Source organism: Eptatretus burgeri, chromosome 7, assembly GCF_056783735.1.
Source record: "Eptatretus burgeri isolate ZD-2024b chromosome 7, Ebu_testis_v1, whole genome shotgun sequence".
NCBI lineage: Eukaryota > Metazoa > Chordata > Myxini > Myxiniformes > Myxinidae > Eptatretus > Eptatretus burgeri.
This window is the reverse complement of record NC_140967.1, coordinates 63344956-63363056: the sequence shown is the minus strand read 5'-3', so window position 1 is coordinate 63363056 and position 18101 is coordinate 63344956. Positions and strand designations below refer to the sequence as shown.

At 44.9% G+C, this 18101-nt stretch overlaps 1 protein-coding gene across 2 annotated transcripts in view; it reads right to left on the bottom strand.

The window, feature by feature from the left end:
• LOC147023411 (autophagy-related protein 16-1-like) overlaps positions 1–18100 on the bottom strand; it is a 90032-nt gene extending 71932 nt beyond the window's left edge. For both annotated transcript variants that reach the window (XM_085888793.1, XM_085888794.1), the window contains exons 1-6: positions 17789–18100; positions 17456–17549; positions 16786–16879; positions 12973–13046; positions 12124–12375; positions 6613–6678 (exon numbers count right to left, since the gene is read on the bottom strand). In XM_085888793.1, coding sequence (XP_085744919.1) covers positions 6613–6678; positions 12124–12375; positions 12973–13046; positions 16786–16879; positions 17456–17549; positions 17789–17915 — 707 coding nt within the window. In that variant the 5' untranslated portion in view covers positions 17916–18100. The remainder of the gene's footprint in view (positions 1–6612; positions 6679–12123; positions 12376–12972; positions 13047–16785; positions 16880–17455; positions 17550–17788) is intronic.
• Between the last annotated feature and the right edge of the window lies 1 nt (position 18101).

Genomic DNA, 18101 nt, shown 5'->3' with positions numbered 1-18101 from the left:
GGGGGGCCGGGATAGAGTAGTGGGCACGGGTGCGCCTGCTTGGTGCGGGGGCCCGGGGCGCCATTAGCCGCGTGGGCAGTGTTGTGGGCACGGGTGACCCTCGGAAAGGGGCCTGGGAGGCCGGCCTGCCACGTGTGCGTTTCAGGGGAGGTGCCATGGGGGGCACTCCCCGGTGTTAGGGAGCTGGTAGGCTCGGAGGCAGTGTAGTGCCCGGGGGTGCCATAGCGGGAGATTCGGCAGAGGGTCGTGCCTGCCAAAGGGAGCCACGTGTCCCAGCCAGGAGACCGTGTGAGGGCACGGAGAGAAAATTGGGGGGCGAGGCCCGAAATTGTGAGGACACCAACACAGGCGACGGGAATCTGGGTTGTTAGAACCAATAGTTTAAGCGAGAGGCGCTTGTTGAAAGCCCCGGGGTAGTTTAACAGTTAAATGGTTAGGGTAGATTAGGAGATGTACCCCTCCGCACCATCCATCCCCTCGCTGTCGTTGTGGGCCGCTGGACCCACTTTGGTTATAGATCGCCGAACTCTGGGGAGGCCATTCTGAGGCTTCGTTGGGCCTCGACACAGGACGTTAGCTCTCCCTTATTCCCCTCCGGGAAGGGAACGTAGGGGTTGGGAGTAGGCTAGGTGACAGGATAGGTTAGCCGAACAGGGACGATAAAGGGGGTTAGGGGACGATTTATAGTGGGGAAGTAAAAATAAGAAAAAAAAAAAGAAAAAATAAGTTGGGGCTAAATTGGGGTTTGACAAATTAAGGGAGTGGGTATGTACAGTGACAGGCAAAGGCGATAGGTTGGGAGGGAGACAGGTAGGTAGGTCCGAGCCCACCTTCCAAGTGGCCAGCACCACCGCACTCCCTCCACCAACCTCCACTGAACGGCAAAAGCTGGCCAACTTCATCGGCTGGCCGTGTTTTTCTTCGAGGCGGAGGCCGGCCAACTTGATCGGCAGCTGTTGTTTTGCTGCAAGGCCTGTGCCATCGGCTGGCCGTGTTTTGCTTCAAGGCCTGTGCCGGCCACTTCATCTGCAGCTGCTGTACTTCAAGGCCTGTGCCGGCCAGTTCATCTGCCGGCTGTGTTTGCCTGCAACGGTCTTCTTCTGCGGGCTGTGATTGCCTGCTCACCTTTGCCATGCCATGCCCACTGCCCATGTTCACCAGCCCCGTTCAATTTTTTCTTTGCCCCCCCCTGTTCATTGCCATGTGCGCCAGGATCAAGGCAACAGTTTGCAAGCTGAGAGAACTGCCCTGTTGGCAGCTACAACACGGGCCTGCAGTGGCGGCCCGTGCACCGTGTTTGCGTCCATCCATTCATCCATCCATTCGTTGTGCTCATTGCGTGTGCCACTTGAGCTGGCACGGAGACTGCGTTTGTGCAGCCCATGCACCGTTGTGGTTCACTGCGTTCAGTTCAAAAGGGAAGGCCTTGGACTGCGTGTGAGCAGCCAGCCACGTTCCCTGTCACCTGCATTGTTTGAGCCAGAGACTGCATGTGGGCAGCCTGGCTCCCTGCTAACTGCTTTCTTTTTGCAGAGTTCAATGATCCTGGGCCATGGTTTAGTGTAAAATTTGTAAGTTAAGGTAAGATGTACTGTAAATATGAGTGCGCCCCCGGCATGTCTGTCTTAGCGCCGGCAATTTTATTTAAGTCGTCCGTGTGAGTGAGTTTGTTTAGATAGTTACGCAGCCCTCAGGTTATTTATTTTGGGGACACGAATACCATGAATGTCGCACTCAGGGATCCGTAGGTAAAATGTACTAGGGGAAAACTACACATGATGGCACACGAAAATTTGACGACTCGGGACGAGTCTGTAAAAAGGGGAGGGGGTAGTGTTGTGGTTACCAAATTCGCAAACCACCATTCAGGTCCCTTAGGTGAGGTATCTCGGTAAGTATATGTGTAGTTAGGCCCAAACCCGTTGTCTAGTGGGAATACATGTCATTTATGCGTGCTGCGACTCTTCAGGATAGCCGTTTTTCTTTTACTATCTTTATTTTGGACCAACCGCCATGATTACCACCACAATCACAACATCAACCACCAACCACAACTCCGCTTCACCACAACCGCCACGACCTTCACGTCACACCTCGCAGCCGTCGCATCGCCACCCTTCTTGCGCCGCTTGTGGGTACCGGTGTTGGACTCGTGCAGGGCGCGCGCCGAACAGCGTGTACAAAATCACGGATTTTGTGCTTCAAAAACGGATCAAAAACGACACACGCCCACTTTTTGCCGTCCAATCGGTGAGCGAGGGGCGGGTGGCCCCGCCCCCAGGGCGATCGATATATGCAAATTTATGGATCAAAAAGCCTTCACGCCCACTTTTTCTCGGGCCAATGGGGAGCGAGGTGAAAGGTCAAAAGGAGAGAGTAGGAGAGTAGGAGAGAAGAGAAGAGAAGAGAAGAGCAGAGTCAGGAGAGTCCAGAGGAGGAGGAGAAGAAGTGAGAAGAGAGTCGAGAGGCGGAGAGTAGGAGAGTAGGAGAGTCGGAAACAGAGAATCAAGACTTCGCGGGCGGTGGAGCTGCTCGCCGTGTGCGTTGGAGTCGGAACGGAGGGGACGGAGCTGTGGAAAGGCGGCGACACCAGACGAGGGGGTGCTCGCGTCGTGCAGGGAGCTGCACCCGAGGGAGGCCGACAGCGCGACCTGGCCAAGGTGGAGACGCTCGTCGCGGGATAATAAAGATCCTCTATACCCCGAGCATCAGCAACCCCCTCCTGTTTCCCCCCGCGCTGAGATAGTGCGACCAAGGGGGCCCCTTTCCCACCCCCTACCAGACACCGTCCGCGAGGCCCGCGGAGTTGAGGCGCCATCGCCGCTCCTCGTCTCATCACCAGACGGGTAGGCGCGACCCGGTCTCGGCCTCAGGCCCGCCTCATCCTTGAGGGTATTTCTTTTCCTTGGTTTTGGGTATGTGTTGTCGGCGCCGTCTGTGAAGTATAATTGTATAAGTGTTGCCGTGTGCTCGGTAGTCGGTATTAGCTCTGCATTGTGTTTTCGCTTTTACATTTGCTTTTTGTGTAAATTGCATTGTGTCGTTTCTGTGTGCATTTGGTGGAATTGTATATGTGTGCTTCCCGTGTGCCGCGAATAAATGTGCTTTTGTGTTGAACTGTTTCCCGCTTCGCTTCGTCATTTCTCCCATTGAATCCTCATCTTGCTTCACGTAAAGGGTTGGTAGTGGGCTGAATACGCCCGATAATTAATCGAACCGTCGAGGTCGACGATAACACCGCTCGGTTATTCTGATAGTACGGAACGGGTCGCTTAAGTGGCCCGTGTCCGAAGTCGACCTGCGGCGAGGTGCGATCGCCCGGTCTACCCTCCGCGTGGGTACTTAGGTAGGTCGAATTTGGCGAGCAACCCTATCCCACGCGGGGGCTGATTGGCTCGATCGCGGTGAGACCGAAAGGTCCACCCGTGACTGGTTCCCGGCGTTAGTCCGAGAGGGTCACGACTGGATTGTCCGTCCGGTGGGCGACGTGCCACGATTCGAGTTACGTGGCCGTCAGCACGCCGGCGGGCGCGAATCCGCAACAATATATATATATATATATATATATATATATATATATATATATATATATATATATATATATATATATATATATATATATATATATATATATAATTCCAGCAACGTGTGCGTGTGCGTGTGCGTGTGCCTGTGCGTGTGCGTGTGCGTGTGCGTGTGCGACCGCTGTTTCTCGACAACCACTGATCCAATCTAACTGAAACTTGCCAGGTATATTGCTGGGGACCTGAGTATGTGCCTTTTCAAGGTTTGATATTAATCGGACAAGTGGTTCCCAAGTTATGGCCATTTATTTACCAAACCAATGACAGGACATGTTGCTGCGTAGGCGTGGCCGTTGGGGAAAGAGATCCTCAGTTACCAATGACAGGACACGTTGCTTGGCGTTTTGCACCCACAGGATCTATCTTCTATCTATAATTCCAGCAATCTCTTTGTTTGCCTTTTCAAGGTTTGAAATTAATCAGACAAGTCGTTCCCAAGTTATGGCCAAGTTAGAGCGTGTTCCCCATAACGGGTTACAACGTACGGACTTCCAGATAGTGATGACCTTCTGTATTCTAATCATTTCTCGATTTCTTATGTGCATTTATAAATAAACACAATGCCCCAATCCAATCGTCATTTACGTGAGCGAAGGAACGGCCTGTGTGTTTGTTTGAAAGTTTTTTTTACTTACGAAATCGAAAGATTTCGTAAGTAGATTGAATGCTTCCGTCCTCTGTTTGTGCGTTTGTTTGTAGGCACGATAACTCGAGAACGGAAGAAGCTACCAATGTCAAATTACACCACGTGATTCAGGAGGGTGGTGGCAAGTGCTGATTCGATTTTGGTCAAAATCGGTCAAAGGTCAAGGTCACAGTGAGGTCAAACATTCGATTTTTGATGGTTTGGTACAGAATCATCGTAGAAACTTCTGGTTTGACGCTACCTTCTCAAGAGACAGCTTTTATTAGACAAGGTCAGAGGTCAAGTTGACGATTTCGTAAGTACCAGTCTATGACTGCTTGTTACTTACGAAATCTAAAGATTTCGTAAGTATATTTATCACTTCCGTTTCTGTTTGTTTGTTTGTGTTTGTTTGTTTGTTTGTTTGTAGACACGATAACTCGAGAACGGAAGAAGCTACCAATGTCAAATTACACCACGTGATTCAGGAGGGCGATGGCTAGCGCTGATTAGATTTTGGACAAAATCGGTCAAAGGTCAAGGTCACAGTGAGGTCAAACATAATTCCGTAAATTCATGTGGAGAAATGGAGTATTTTTGCTTTGCTCGACGTTATGAGTTCGTTTTAACTTCGATTTTAATGTTGTCTTCGGTTTTTGCGATCGCTTAGGACGCTTAAAACTCGGTTGTTGAAATTCTGGTAAAAATCGGATGTTTTAAGATTGTATAAAAAAATAGTTCACTCGACGCATCACGGATCGTCCCATGATGCAGTGCGCTCGAGCAGACGCGTCGTTGAGTCACGTATGGTTTTGCGTGTGCGCGCTGATGGTGTTTTCGATAAAGATGGTGTTTAAAAGTCATTTTTTATCCTAATAAAGGTTATCATCGCATGCCTGACTCGCTGAGCCGAAGGATTATGTGAAGATTGTTGGTGGATCGCCGAATATTACGGTTTTGTGACTTTGATAAAATAATATTGAATAATTACGTGGAGAAATGGAGATTTTTGCTTCGCTCGACGTTACGAGTTCGTTTTAACTTCGATTTTAATTTTATCTTCGGTTTTTGCGATCGCTTAGGACGCTTAAAACTTGGCTGTCGAAATTCTGGTAAAAATCGGATGTTTTGGAATCGTTTTAAGATTGTATAAAAAATATTTCACTCGCGCGTCACGGATCGTCACGTGGTGCAGTGCACTTGAGCAGAGGGGGCGTTGATCACGTAAATGTTTTGCGTGTGCGCGCTGACGGTGTTTTCGATAAAGATTGTGTTTAAAAGTCATTTTTTATCCCAGTAAAGGTTATCGTCACATGCCTGACTCGCTAAGCCGTCGGATTATGTAAAGATTGTTGGTGGATGGCCGAATATTAAGGTTTTGTGACTTTGATAAAATAATATAAAATAATTGCGTGGAGAAATGGAGATTTTTGCTTCAGTCGACGTTACGATTTTTGATGGTTTGGTACAGAATCATCGTAGAAACTTCTGGTTTGCGTCGCTACCTTCTCCAGAGACAGCTTTTATTAGACAAGGTCAGAGGTCAAATCGACGATTTCGTAAGTACCAGTCTATGACTGCTTGTTTCTTTGTTTTTGCACGTACGGCCACACACGTACGGGCACGCGAGAGCGAAGGAACGGCCTGTGTGCTTGTTGTTTCTCGCACGCGGTTTGAAAGTTTTTATTTTTTTATTTTTTATTTTTTTTTTTTTTTTGCGCGCGTATGGCCACGCACTAATACATGTGTGTATGTATATATATATATATATATATATATATATATATATATATATATATATATATACATATATATATATACACATATACACACACAAATACATTGTTTTTCATTTTAACTGTAATTATAAAAGAAAGGCATTACCTTCGTACCGACCCTCAATTATTGCCACCTGAAAGGAGTGATCCTGGAAATTATATACGTGTGTGTGTGTGTGTGTGTGTGTGTGTGTGTGTGTGTATATGGGGTTGGAATATCTTTTTTGACCTTGACCTACTTATAGACATTAAAACATTTTTCACTGCAGCTCGATTAAAGTTTGTCCAATCAGAACGTTGTATATATAATGTGTATGTACACACACACACCATTAAAATCATTTACTTAAATAAATTAATTACCATTATATTTTGGTCGAGTTGTGAAGATGAAATTCCCCCCACCCCCACCAATATTATTTTCTTACAAACTGCATTAATCTCAAAATTGACCAACTTCAAGACAAAATAAAAGGAAATCTGATTATTTCCAGGTCTCTCTCTGGCATGCCTGTAATATTTCGAAATAAAATTTTCTGCTGATTGCTTGTGCCCATGAACTTTAAAATTCAAACAATGGCTGTTCACGTCAACCTCAGTATCGACTGCAACAGAAAGTACTCACATTTCCACGTATACAGGCTCTTGAGCTGCGTCGGCAAGCTCCTTCGTCAGCTTGGCTTGTCTCTTCCTGCATCATGGCAACACCAAATGTCATAAACATCAGCAAGAGAAAAATGGGAGAAGGTTTGTTATTAGAGGACAACTTAAACAACTTTAATTTCTCGTTTTATACAAAAGATGTTACCCAACACTCAACCCCATCACTAATAAAAGTGTTGCAGGTTCCTGGAAGTTGTGGTTGGATCACAAACCACAGTAACGAAACACAAATACATGGACAAGACTTTTAATTACATCCACCACTGAAGGTGGACGGAGGTTATGTTTTCACTCCTGTTTGTTTGTCCATCTGTCAGGAGCAGAATATCTCAAAAATTTGTGGACGGACTCCAACGAAACTTTGTGGATAGGTTGGACGTGTGACAAGGACGAATTGATTAGATATTGGAAAATATCTGGATACTCGAATTTTTCAAGCGATTCTTCACCATTGAGAGATTAGGGCCAAAGAGGATACATAGCATGATATCTCAAAATGTTATGGATGGATGCGGACGAAACTTGGTGGACGAGTTGGGTAGGAAGGTGAATAGAACAAGCCAATTAGATTTTGGTGTAGGTCCGGATGCAGATCCGGCCTATAAGTGGGATACAAAACGTAAACTGTTAAGCCTGTTGGAGGTGTGTGCTCTTCCGAGTGCCGTTGTAGTTGCTATAAATATGCTATGTAGTGGAAGTGATATATGGAATTTGAAACAAGTGATTCTAAGCTATTCTAATTTTTGCTAATTCCAATGGTCTCCAAATTTGTATCTCACCAAATTGTCAAGATGGTGTGGATGTGTATGTGTGTATGTGTGTATGTGTGTATGTGTGTGGTAAGACAGCTTAGTGATATCCTACCTGGGTTTAAATGTTGACCCAGTGATATACCGTAACCCTGGTGTTTCACATGTGGGCCGTTGCATTATTATGTGTGCCGTCCACTGGAGGGACATTAAGTCAGAGGACCCGTCTGCCAGTACTGGTTGTTGGTGGATGTTAAAGATCTCACGGTGTCTTTCGTGAAGCATAGGTGAGTTATCACCGGCACCCTGAACAAATTACACATTTCTGCTCCAACCTTCAGGGGCACTGCATCAGTACCACAGCCATGCCCTGCTAGAATGGATGCAAACCAGCAGCCATGTGCTAAATATGAACGAATGCCTTTGGGGGATGGGAGGAATTAAATCAATATTGGTGCGATATTGTTGCTTTTATTAAATTCAATTAACATCTCTGCAAGCTGTCTTAGGATCAAAATCATGTCTCTGGTGGCATGACCTGAACCGGTCATGTCTGTTCCTCTCCTGGCGCTTCCGACAGTAAGAAATTATTTCCTCGTGATCACAAGCAAACTAATGGGTCTATATTTACCTGGAGACAAAGCAGGTACTCTATTTTTATGGATGATTAGGTTAGTTGATCTTCCCCATTCCTCTGGTATATTGCTATTGAACAACATACAACATAATCAAACAAAGGAATTGATATTGCCATATTTCAGTTCTGCAGGTATTGCATTAGGTCCAGCTGATTCAATGATGATAGTGTGCTTGTTTCATCGTTTTTACAGATGCATTCACATCCTCTTTGGTTATTGGTGGTTGTTCAAAAATGTGAAAATTTGACACCACTCTGGGGTGATAAATAATTCAGTTATATTCTTTACACATATTTCTACTACTTTTGAACATGCTATCATCACATTATTGCTCATCATTAATGTTCCTGCAAAAGCTATTGTCAGAATATTCACACATCAGGTTGAGTTGTTTGTTTTGCCACCCTACATTTCTGGCATATCACATATTCAAGACTCAAGTGGGCTCATCGATTATTATCATAGGTAAAGAGAGCTTATTGCAGAGATATTTAAGCATACCCCTATAGGATAGGGGAAGGCTTATACAGTAGCTGATTGTAGGGTTTGTTTCTACAAATAGTGCTGCCAATTTTTAATGGTTCAGGGTGCCGACTTGGCATCTTGCATCATGCAAAGTACTTCCTTAGAAAACCTCAGCTCCAAACATCATACAAAGATTTCATCTGCAGCATGATGGAGTACTGCTCCCCCCTCTGCGGTGGTGCTCCTGTCTTACCCCTAACTCGGCTTCACGCTGTGGAAACCAAGACTTTTAGGACCATTGGTATCTCTCATAATGAAGATGAGTCTTTGGGATCTCTCACTGTGGGAAGGTCAGTGGTCTTTCTATCTTCTACCGTCTCCTCTCCGGCCTTGCCACCCCTCTCCCCCAACCACTCTGTCTGTGCTTTGACCCCCCCCCCCATATTTATGCAAGGTGCTCAATTTCCCACCTGATACCTCCTTCTGGTGAAACTGCCAAAATCAAGAATCACTGCTCACTATCACTCTTTCATTCCTATTTTTCCCACCTCTGGAACAAACTCCCACACTCTCTTCAATCCTACTCTTCCCTCCAGATCTTCAAAACAGTTGTTCACCACCACCTATCTTCTTCCATCGAAAACATTGATCTTTTCTACTTCCGTTAATCCACCCCAAACCCACCTCCTTCAAATTCCCTGCTTTCCTGAAAATCCCTGTGGTGTCCATCTTGCTTACCCTGTGTACCCAGCCCCAGCCCTCTCCCTTCCACAGATCTACTAATGTCTCTGTTCCCTACTGTTTTGTGGATCCCTCTCCCACCCCTCATCTCCTGCTCCCTTTGCTACAAGTTGTGTTCGCTCTTATACGAGCATTGACAAGGAATACAAAAAAATAGAAATAATTTGAAAAAAAAGACCTCAGAGTTTCTTAGACCTCAATGACTATTAAACCATTTTTTTTCCTTCCTTCACAGCCAATTTCCAAGGTGTATCTCGGATCCGGCTTGGACTTTCGGAATGAAATTTTGCATCAATAATGTGAACAGAAAGTAGGACATAATTTTTAACCTTGAACTAATTAAGGTCATGGCCTAATTCTCGACATTTAAACACGTTTCATTATAACATAACTTTAGTTCTCTCACCCCCTCTTCCTGTCCAGGCTGGAGTTACTCAAGGTAGCGTTCTGGTCCGTGATCTTTTTCTCGTTTTAAACAATGATCTCTCCGACTCTCTGGAAAATCCTCTTTATTTCTTTGCTGACGACTCCACCCTCTGCTATAATGTGTCAACCCTCAGATCAGCAAGCAGCAGCCTCTTCACTTTCTGCAGATATGGATAACATCACAAGCTGGTCCAACATGTGGAACAAGTCTTTCAACACTGAAAAATCTCACACTCTCACAATGTCTCTCCGAAAGGATCGTTTGGAACCCCCCCCCCCATCAACTTACTTTCTCAACAATCTGCTGGAGGAAGTCCTTTCATTCAAGCTTCTGGGTCTCACTATCTGCCATGATCTTTCCTGGGAAAGCCACATTTCCAACCTGGCCTCCAGAGCCAGTCGCCAACTGGGAATCCTCCGTCGTGCAAAGTCCTTCCTCAGCCCACCTGAGCTCCTGACAACATACAAAGCTTTCGTCAGCAACCTGATGGAGTACTGCTCTCCCCTCTGGGCTGGTGCACCTGTATCTCACCTTTCTCGACTTCACGCTGTGGAAACCAAGGCATTTAGGATCATTGGCATCTCCCGCAATGAGGCTGAGTCTTTGGGCCTCTCACTCTCACTGCAGGCAGGTCAGTGGTCTTTGTCTTCTACCGTCTCCTCTCCGGTGTCGCCCCCTCCCCCCACTCTGTCTGCGATATGTCCCCCCCCCATATTTCCACAGCTCAAGGTCCGCCAGCAACCCCCTTCTAGTAGAACTACCAAAATCACAAATCACTGCTCATCTTCACCCTTTCATTCCTCTTTTTTTCCCACCTTTGAAACAAACTCCCACACTCTCTTCAATCCCACTCTTACCTCCAGGTCTTCAAAACAGCTGTTCACCACCACCTATCTTCCCCCATCTAAAACCTCGATCTTTTCTACCCCAATTAATCCACCCCAAACCCATCTCCTTCAAATTCCCCACTTTCCTTCCTGAAAGTCCCTGTAGTGTCCATCTTGTTTACTCCCATGTTCCCCACCCCATCCCTCTCCTTTCCACAGATCTCCAAATGTCTCTGTTCCTCACTGTTTTGTCATTCCCTCTCCCACCCCTCGAGTCTCATGCCCCCCTTGCTGTGCGCTGTGTGTTAGCTCTCATACGCGCCTTGACAATGTAGACAAAAAAATAGATTCAACTAAAGTTTGTCCGATTGGAACGAAGTTGCCCTTCCTAGATAGTCACGAGTAAGGCACATTTACATCACATCCCTCTGAATTGAAGGTCAAAGTCAAACGGTAGTCTGAAAAAAAAACAAAAAAAACCATCACTCAATTCTGCTAATGTGGAATCTCAAAGATGGATTGGCTTTCCAAAATGCTTTTGCATCATAATAGTGGACTGCATTGAAGTAGTGCACCTGATATTTGATTAGTGTCCCTGACCTACTTTTTCGGACTGTGACCCAATTAACAAAAAAACAACTTTTTTGATTACAACTTGAATAATTTTGCTCCAATTTTCATGACGTCGAGTTTTCTGGATAGATTGTAGATAGGGACACATTTTCTTAATTTACACTCTGTCCTTAAATGTTTATGGTAATGGTCATATGACAGTTTGAAAAGGAGATTGCCATCATTGGATTCACGGATGCCGAGCAACATGCCACTTGTATGTGTGGAAAGGTTGACCAGCTTGAAGTTGAGGTGGAGTTTGATGCCATTCTAAAACAATTCAGCAGAAAGCACTGGGTGCAAGTGTGAAGAGTTGAGCGAAACTGCCATAGAGGTTCGTGCTCAATCGGTCAGGGCATCTCTTCATTCACGAGTCAACAGGAGGAGCATGTTCAGAGTGGAGTAATTAAAACAAGGAGCTCATACTCTCAGTCCCCCACCTTTTGAGTGGTATGAGGAATAAGTCTGTATAATCTGAAAGCTAAATCTTGAATGTTTTTTGAAATATCACATACACAAGCCAAGTTACCAAGATGGTTGCCATGGCAACATAATTCAGCCAATCACAGCTGTGAACTAATCAGGTCATGATGAATAGATATCTGCAATATGAAAGCAAAATATTCAACTGTTTTTGAAATACTGCGTACACAAAAGTACATGGACGGATGATCGGTCGGTCAGATGGAGTTCATTTTAATATTCCCCATCTCTGACCTTGTCGGAGGGGCGGGGGACAACAACAAAGTGGTGGTTGGTCGTCAGCAAGAAATCTAAATGTTGCCCGAATGGTGGTATTTTACCACTGCAGTGTCAGCTGAATAATGGAAAGTGCGTGGCCGCATGATTGAAGCGATTTCCCCTGAAAATGTTTTGTACAAAGAAAGTAGCTGCATAAGGCAGGTGGTCACAGGATCAAGGAATGTATAATACAGCTTCTAATGTAAAGTTAAAACAGGAGATTACCAAGTACAGAAGATTTACACCAATAAGTCCAAGCGCTGTAAATCCCACCTTGTATCTTTCTCATTCTCAGAGTTCATGCGGTCCGCTTCATGAGATTTCTCTGCCATCCAGCGTGCAATTAGCTCACGGTTGTCCTCCTCTGTTCCACGCAACTTTTCTTCCAGAGCGGTACATGCCATCTGCAGGGCCTCATACTCATCCTTCAAAGTCTGATTGGCTTTGCGCAGTTCTGCAAGATCGGCCTGCAGACGCTGCACTTCTCCTTGAAGTCGTGCCTCATGCTTTTTGCCTTGTTCCACTCTACAAGTAACACAAAATGAATCACAGAATGAACATCATACAATATGGGAGTACCACCAACTACGCCAACATGGTGCCCTCCGATTTCACCAGGGAGGCACAACATTATACTCAATTCCTCGTATTTCTGCTTTTCAAGAAAGGAAAAAGCAGGATGGGCAATTCCGCAGTTAGTAACGTTACATTTTAGGGACATTCTCATTATTTAGATAAGAGTCCTTTCTCTATCTGTGGATGTAAAGTCTCATTAATGTCACCAGAGATCAACCTAGTCTAGACGTAGAACAGAGCAAAGAATGAAATCATTTCATGAAACATTCTAGAAAAAAGAACTGCTTTTAATGCCGGTTAGTAACGTTACAAACCGGCATTAAAAGCAGTTCTTTCTTCTAGAATGTTTCATGAAATGATTTCATTCTTTGCTCTGTTCTACGTCTAGACTAGGTTGATCTCTGGTGACATTAATGAGACTTTACATCCACAGATAGAGAAAGGACTCTTATCTAAATAATGAGAATGTCCCTAAAATATAACGTTACTAACTGCGGAATTGCCCGGATACAGGAAAAGCAGCCTCAAAAGCAGCATGGTGCTTACCTGCTTAATACTTCCTGGAGCTCCTTTTCTTTATCAGTTAATTTGCAATTCAGGGTGATCACATTTTGTGCCAGCTGTACAAAACACAGATAATTAACACAAAATGTATACAACTCTTGGGAATTGCATGAAAATTACTGCAAACAAGCCTGTTTTCCATTATCATCTCAAATCTGCAAATTATCTGTAATCCTTCAAAATCATGACAACTCATGTTCACACATTATTACCTTTCTTCCACACACTCACTCACAACAATCAACACTTAATCAAGAAATCGACCTTGTGATCCATGAAAGCACACTGGTTAAAAAACATCCACATTGTGATACCTGGTGGCATACTAGTTAAAAATGAAAACATCACCGATGTATTAAAGAATCCAGAATTCTCCATCCACCCCTCTGTCTGTCACGCTCTTTTCGATGGGATCTCATTACAGCATGATGTCCAGTGCTAGGCAAGGCTTCTATGGACATGAAACTCATCCCGGCATCCAGCACTCAACCCGTCCTGTCGCTTCTCTGACGGCAGTTGAATAAGATAACCCATGTATCTGACTATCTGACGTCCAGAGGTGGTGGGCTGAATGCCAGACACAGGCATCAGGATGATGGATTTAGTAAGATGGCGTTACCTCTGAGACATCATTACAGCATTACGTCTTGTGCTAACCTCGGCCTTTACGGGGTGGTGTATTATTCATGGCTCGATAAGAAGCGGTGGATTATTTCAGAAACCACTTTAGATAACTGCTAACAATCTGTACCTAATTATCCTACAAATAACATCATTATTGTAATCTATCTATAATTCCAGCAATGTGTGTGTGTGTGTGTGTGTGTGTGTGTGTGTGTGTGTGTGTGTGTGTGTGTGTGTGTGTGTGTGTGTGTGTGTGTGTGTGTGTGTGTGAGACCGCTGTTTCTCGACAATCACTGCACTGGTCCGATCTAATTGAAACTTGCCAGGTATATTGCTGGTGCCCTGTGGATGTGCCTTTTCAAGGTTTGATATTAATCGGACAAGTGCTTCCCAAGTTATGGCCATTTATTTACCAACCAATGACAAGACACGTTGCTGCGTAGGCGTGGCCGATGGGGAAGAGATCCTCAGCCGCGTTCCCCATTACGGGTTACAACGTACGGACTTCCGTCTAGTGATGACTTAGTGTATTCTAATAATTTCTCTTCCTTATGCGCATTTATAGATAAACACAATGCCCCAATCCAATTGTCGTTTACGAGAGCGAAGGAACGGCCTGTGTGTTTGTTTGAAAGTTTTTTGTTTGTTTATTTGGTTTTTTTTGCATGTACGTTTTTTTCTTTTTTGTTTTTTCTCTTCTCTTTGTGTTTTTCCTTGCGATGACATTGCAAAAAGGCAAAATACGTTGGCGCTAATTGAATAATTGGCCATTAAAACTAAATTGCGAATAATCGTAACTGCGATATGCGAACTTCCGGGCCACGCACGTACGGGCACGCGAGAGCGAAGGAACGGCCTGTGTGGTTGTTGTTTCTGGCTCACCGTATGAAAGTTTTTTTTGTTGTTGTTTTTTTTGCACGTACGGGCACATACTAGTAATAATAATGATAATAAGAATAACCAGAGAGTTGGTGTGAAAGCCACCCAATGCTCGCCTGTTTATACATTTATCGTTTTTAAAAGACTAGTCTAATAATATTTTTTTTATAAAGCATTGCAGTGAAGTCTGATCCAAATAATTTTAAAGCAATATATGTATTTCTAATCAGTAAAAAAAAAGTGTGGTAGATAAAAACATAAGAAAGGAAACTAGAACGGGCACTCAGTAGAGCGCATACCTTCGCCAACGCTACATTTTGCCCCCCCCCCCACCCCCCCAGAAACCGTTGATTGCGAGGGTATTTAATCCCATACTACATCTGCCATCTCATATGTGTTATGATGGCTTAAAAACATTAAATTTCCTGCTGTTTGACACTGATTCACGTACATTGTACAATTTCTGTATGAACTCCCTGATCTTTTTGGGTGTCGGTGTCAAGTCAATCTGATGACAACTGGTCACATTATAAGAAATCAAATATTACACATCACAGGATAGGGAATTGAATTCTAAACATTTTGAATCTACTTACATGCAAATTGTATAACAATTGACCGCGTTATGATAATAAAGGTCGTTGACCCCCTGACCTTTGACCCAAACCGCTAACAAAGGTAATGACGTCATTGTGTCATATAGTATATCACAAGATTGGGCATTGATTGCATGCAAATTGGATAAAAAACGACTGCACAATGGCAAAATGACGATTTTAACCTTTTCATGACCTCGACCTTGACCTTTGTACTCTTAATTTTGTAATTGGTATTAGAGTGTGGGGAACAGAACAGTCAACATTTTGGTGTTAGTTTCGTGCAAATCGGATAAGAATTGACCGTGTTATGACTAAAACCACACATTTTGCAATGTCGTGACCCCCCCCCCCCAGCGACCTTTGACTCCCAACCGCCAATAAGGGTTATTACGTCATTGTGTCATGTCACATATCACAATATGGGGCATTGAATTCTGAACATTTTGGCATTAGTTGCATGCAAATTGGATACAAATTGACATCACTATGGTAAAAAGACGATTTTGACCTTTTCATGACCTTGATCTTGACCTTTGACCCGATCGCTCCCAAAATCTAATCAAATGGTCCTCGGATAATAACCAATCATCCCACCAAATTTGCTGCGATTCAGTTCAATACTTTTGGAGTTATGCGAATAACAAACAAACAAACACACATATTCACAAATAAATAAATAAATACACAGCGATCAAAACATAACCTTCACAACAAAGTTTGCGAAGGTAATAACTTGCACCAAAAACTTTAACATTTTCACGCTCACGCTGACACTGACACTCACACCGGGGGTATCGCTATAGCTCTCTGTTCTTTGAACAGGCGAGCTAATAACTGGAGCTGCCACTTTCTAAGTGTATACTGTGCCTTGTATACCCTTAAAGTATACTGTGATTCCTTCGCGAAGGATTTCCTTGAGGGCTGTTGCATAAACAACCCTTAAGAAATCTTCAAGGAAGGATTTCCTGAATCATGAGGAAATCCTTCAGAGCTGTTGCTGTGCTGGGAAACCATTCAGACTAGCGATACCGGTGCACATGCACGGGATAGCAGTACAACATAGCTGGTAGCAGACGACAGACCGTACACGGGGAATGACAAAAATACGCATTGTGCAAAATGCAAGTGGTACTATGGAACGCCAAGACTTCCCAAACATTGTCGGCATGTCCGCTAAGTACCACGGCAATTTCATAGGGATCGTGTGACGGTGAGCGAGTTTTTAGTGTGCAAGCTTGGTATTATAATAGAGATAGTTGTATGATGTGTGTTGCCGAGGTATTTTTTAATTACGACACTATAACTATAAATGTATAATTGTTGACCCTTTCACTTGCTGAAGAAGCACCTCCACGACCCTCTGACTCGATAAATGGAAAGTAATAAAAAGTGGATTCTTTGCTGTATCCCTGTACATGGCACGTCGAGCCTGGTGTTGGCTCAGTGGTTAGGGTGGCGGATTGGGATCCGAGGGTCCTGAGTTCAGGCCCCGTCGGCCGCTGAATTAATACACCAGGAGGTTGACTCAGCCTGTCATCCTTCCGAGGTCGGCGAAATGAGTACCAGTTCCAGTGTGCATACTGGTAGAGGGGCACTGCATCAGGGACACAGTCACGCTTCAATAGATGATAGCTACCCCGGCAGCTAAGCTGCCATACAACCACCACCACGTACATGGCACGATGACACAAACCTCTCCTCGGAGTTTGTGCAGCTCTGTAAGCTCCTCTTGGTGTTTCATCCTCATCGCAGCCGTCTCGTGCACTTTTATTCCATCAGAAAGTTCCCTACACAAGGAAAAGAGTACAGAGAAAGTCAATGCACAAACACTTCCAGAGTTACATCACGCTTTCAACACTGTGACAAAACAATGCACTGCTGTAGTGAGAGGTTCACCTCCACAAGGCTGAAAGAGCTGAGCCTTCAAAACCTATAATCGGTGATTTGTTGCTATCCAATGCAACCACAACAGGTGGCCACCGTGTGTGTGTGTGTGTGTGTGTGTGTGTGTGTGTGTGTGTGTGTGTGTGTGTGTGTGTGTGTGTGTGTGTACACCACTTCAATGGCCCCAGTTATTTCCACCTCGTTGTCAGATTGGCTAATCAAAATAACGACCAATTACTGCACAGTAGGCCCAAGAAGGAAGCCATCATCAGACATAACATAACATAACAAAGCACACACACACACACACACACACACACACACACACACACACACACACACACACACACACACACACACACACACACACACACACTCCTTGCATTCTTAATGCTTTGCACACCCAGCACTTGCTCATAACCAGGGACCACCACAAGTCCACAACTACTCGAATTGCAGTTGTTGTCCAGCAAGCTCACCCGGGCACCATGTTGTTCTGCAAATCGTATTTCTCCTTCTTCAAACTCTCCACACGCATGGACTGTAAATCGGACTTCTCCAACAACCGATTGTCTGCCGAGAGGGTGTCGGGATAAAGGGAAGATAAAGGGAGGGGATGAAAGAAGCTCGAGACGAGACGAGACGAGACGAGACGAGACGAGACGAGACGAGACGAGACGAGACGAGACGAGACGAGACGAGACGGCCACAAAATCTCCATCCGAGGACGACGTAACCTTCCTCAAGAACCATCAAGAACCATCACACACACACACACACGCACACGCACTTTAAAATATAAAACAACTCACGGGATACGATGAGATCTTGAAAGCATCCCTTCTCCATCCTGTCCCTCTCCACAAGACGCATCCATATCTGCTCCTTCCAAGAAGCACCTCGGTCCAGGCCTCGCCTCGCCATCCCGTCTGAAAACATGTCTCGAACCACAAACGATGTGCCGGATCACGCCATTGCTGCTCGGAGAGGGACACGTTCGACGCTGCTCGTTTGTACGTTCGACGTGTTGACAAACAGAGAGGAGTGCGACCGACTGAGGAGAGAAAAGGCGCACGGTACAGTACGATAACAGCTGCAAGAAGCGCCCTAGCGGTGAGCCACCAG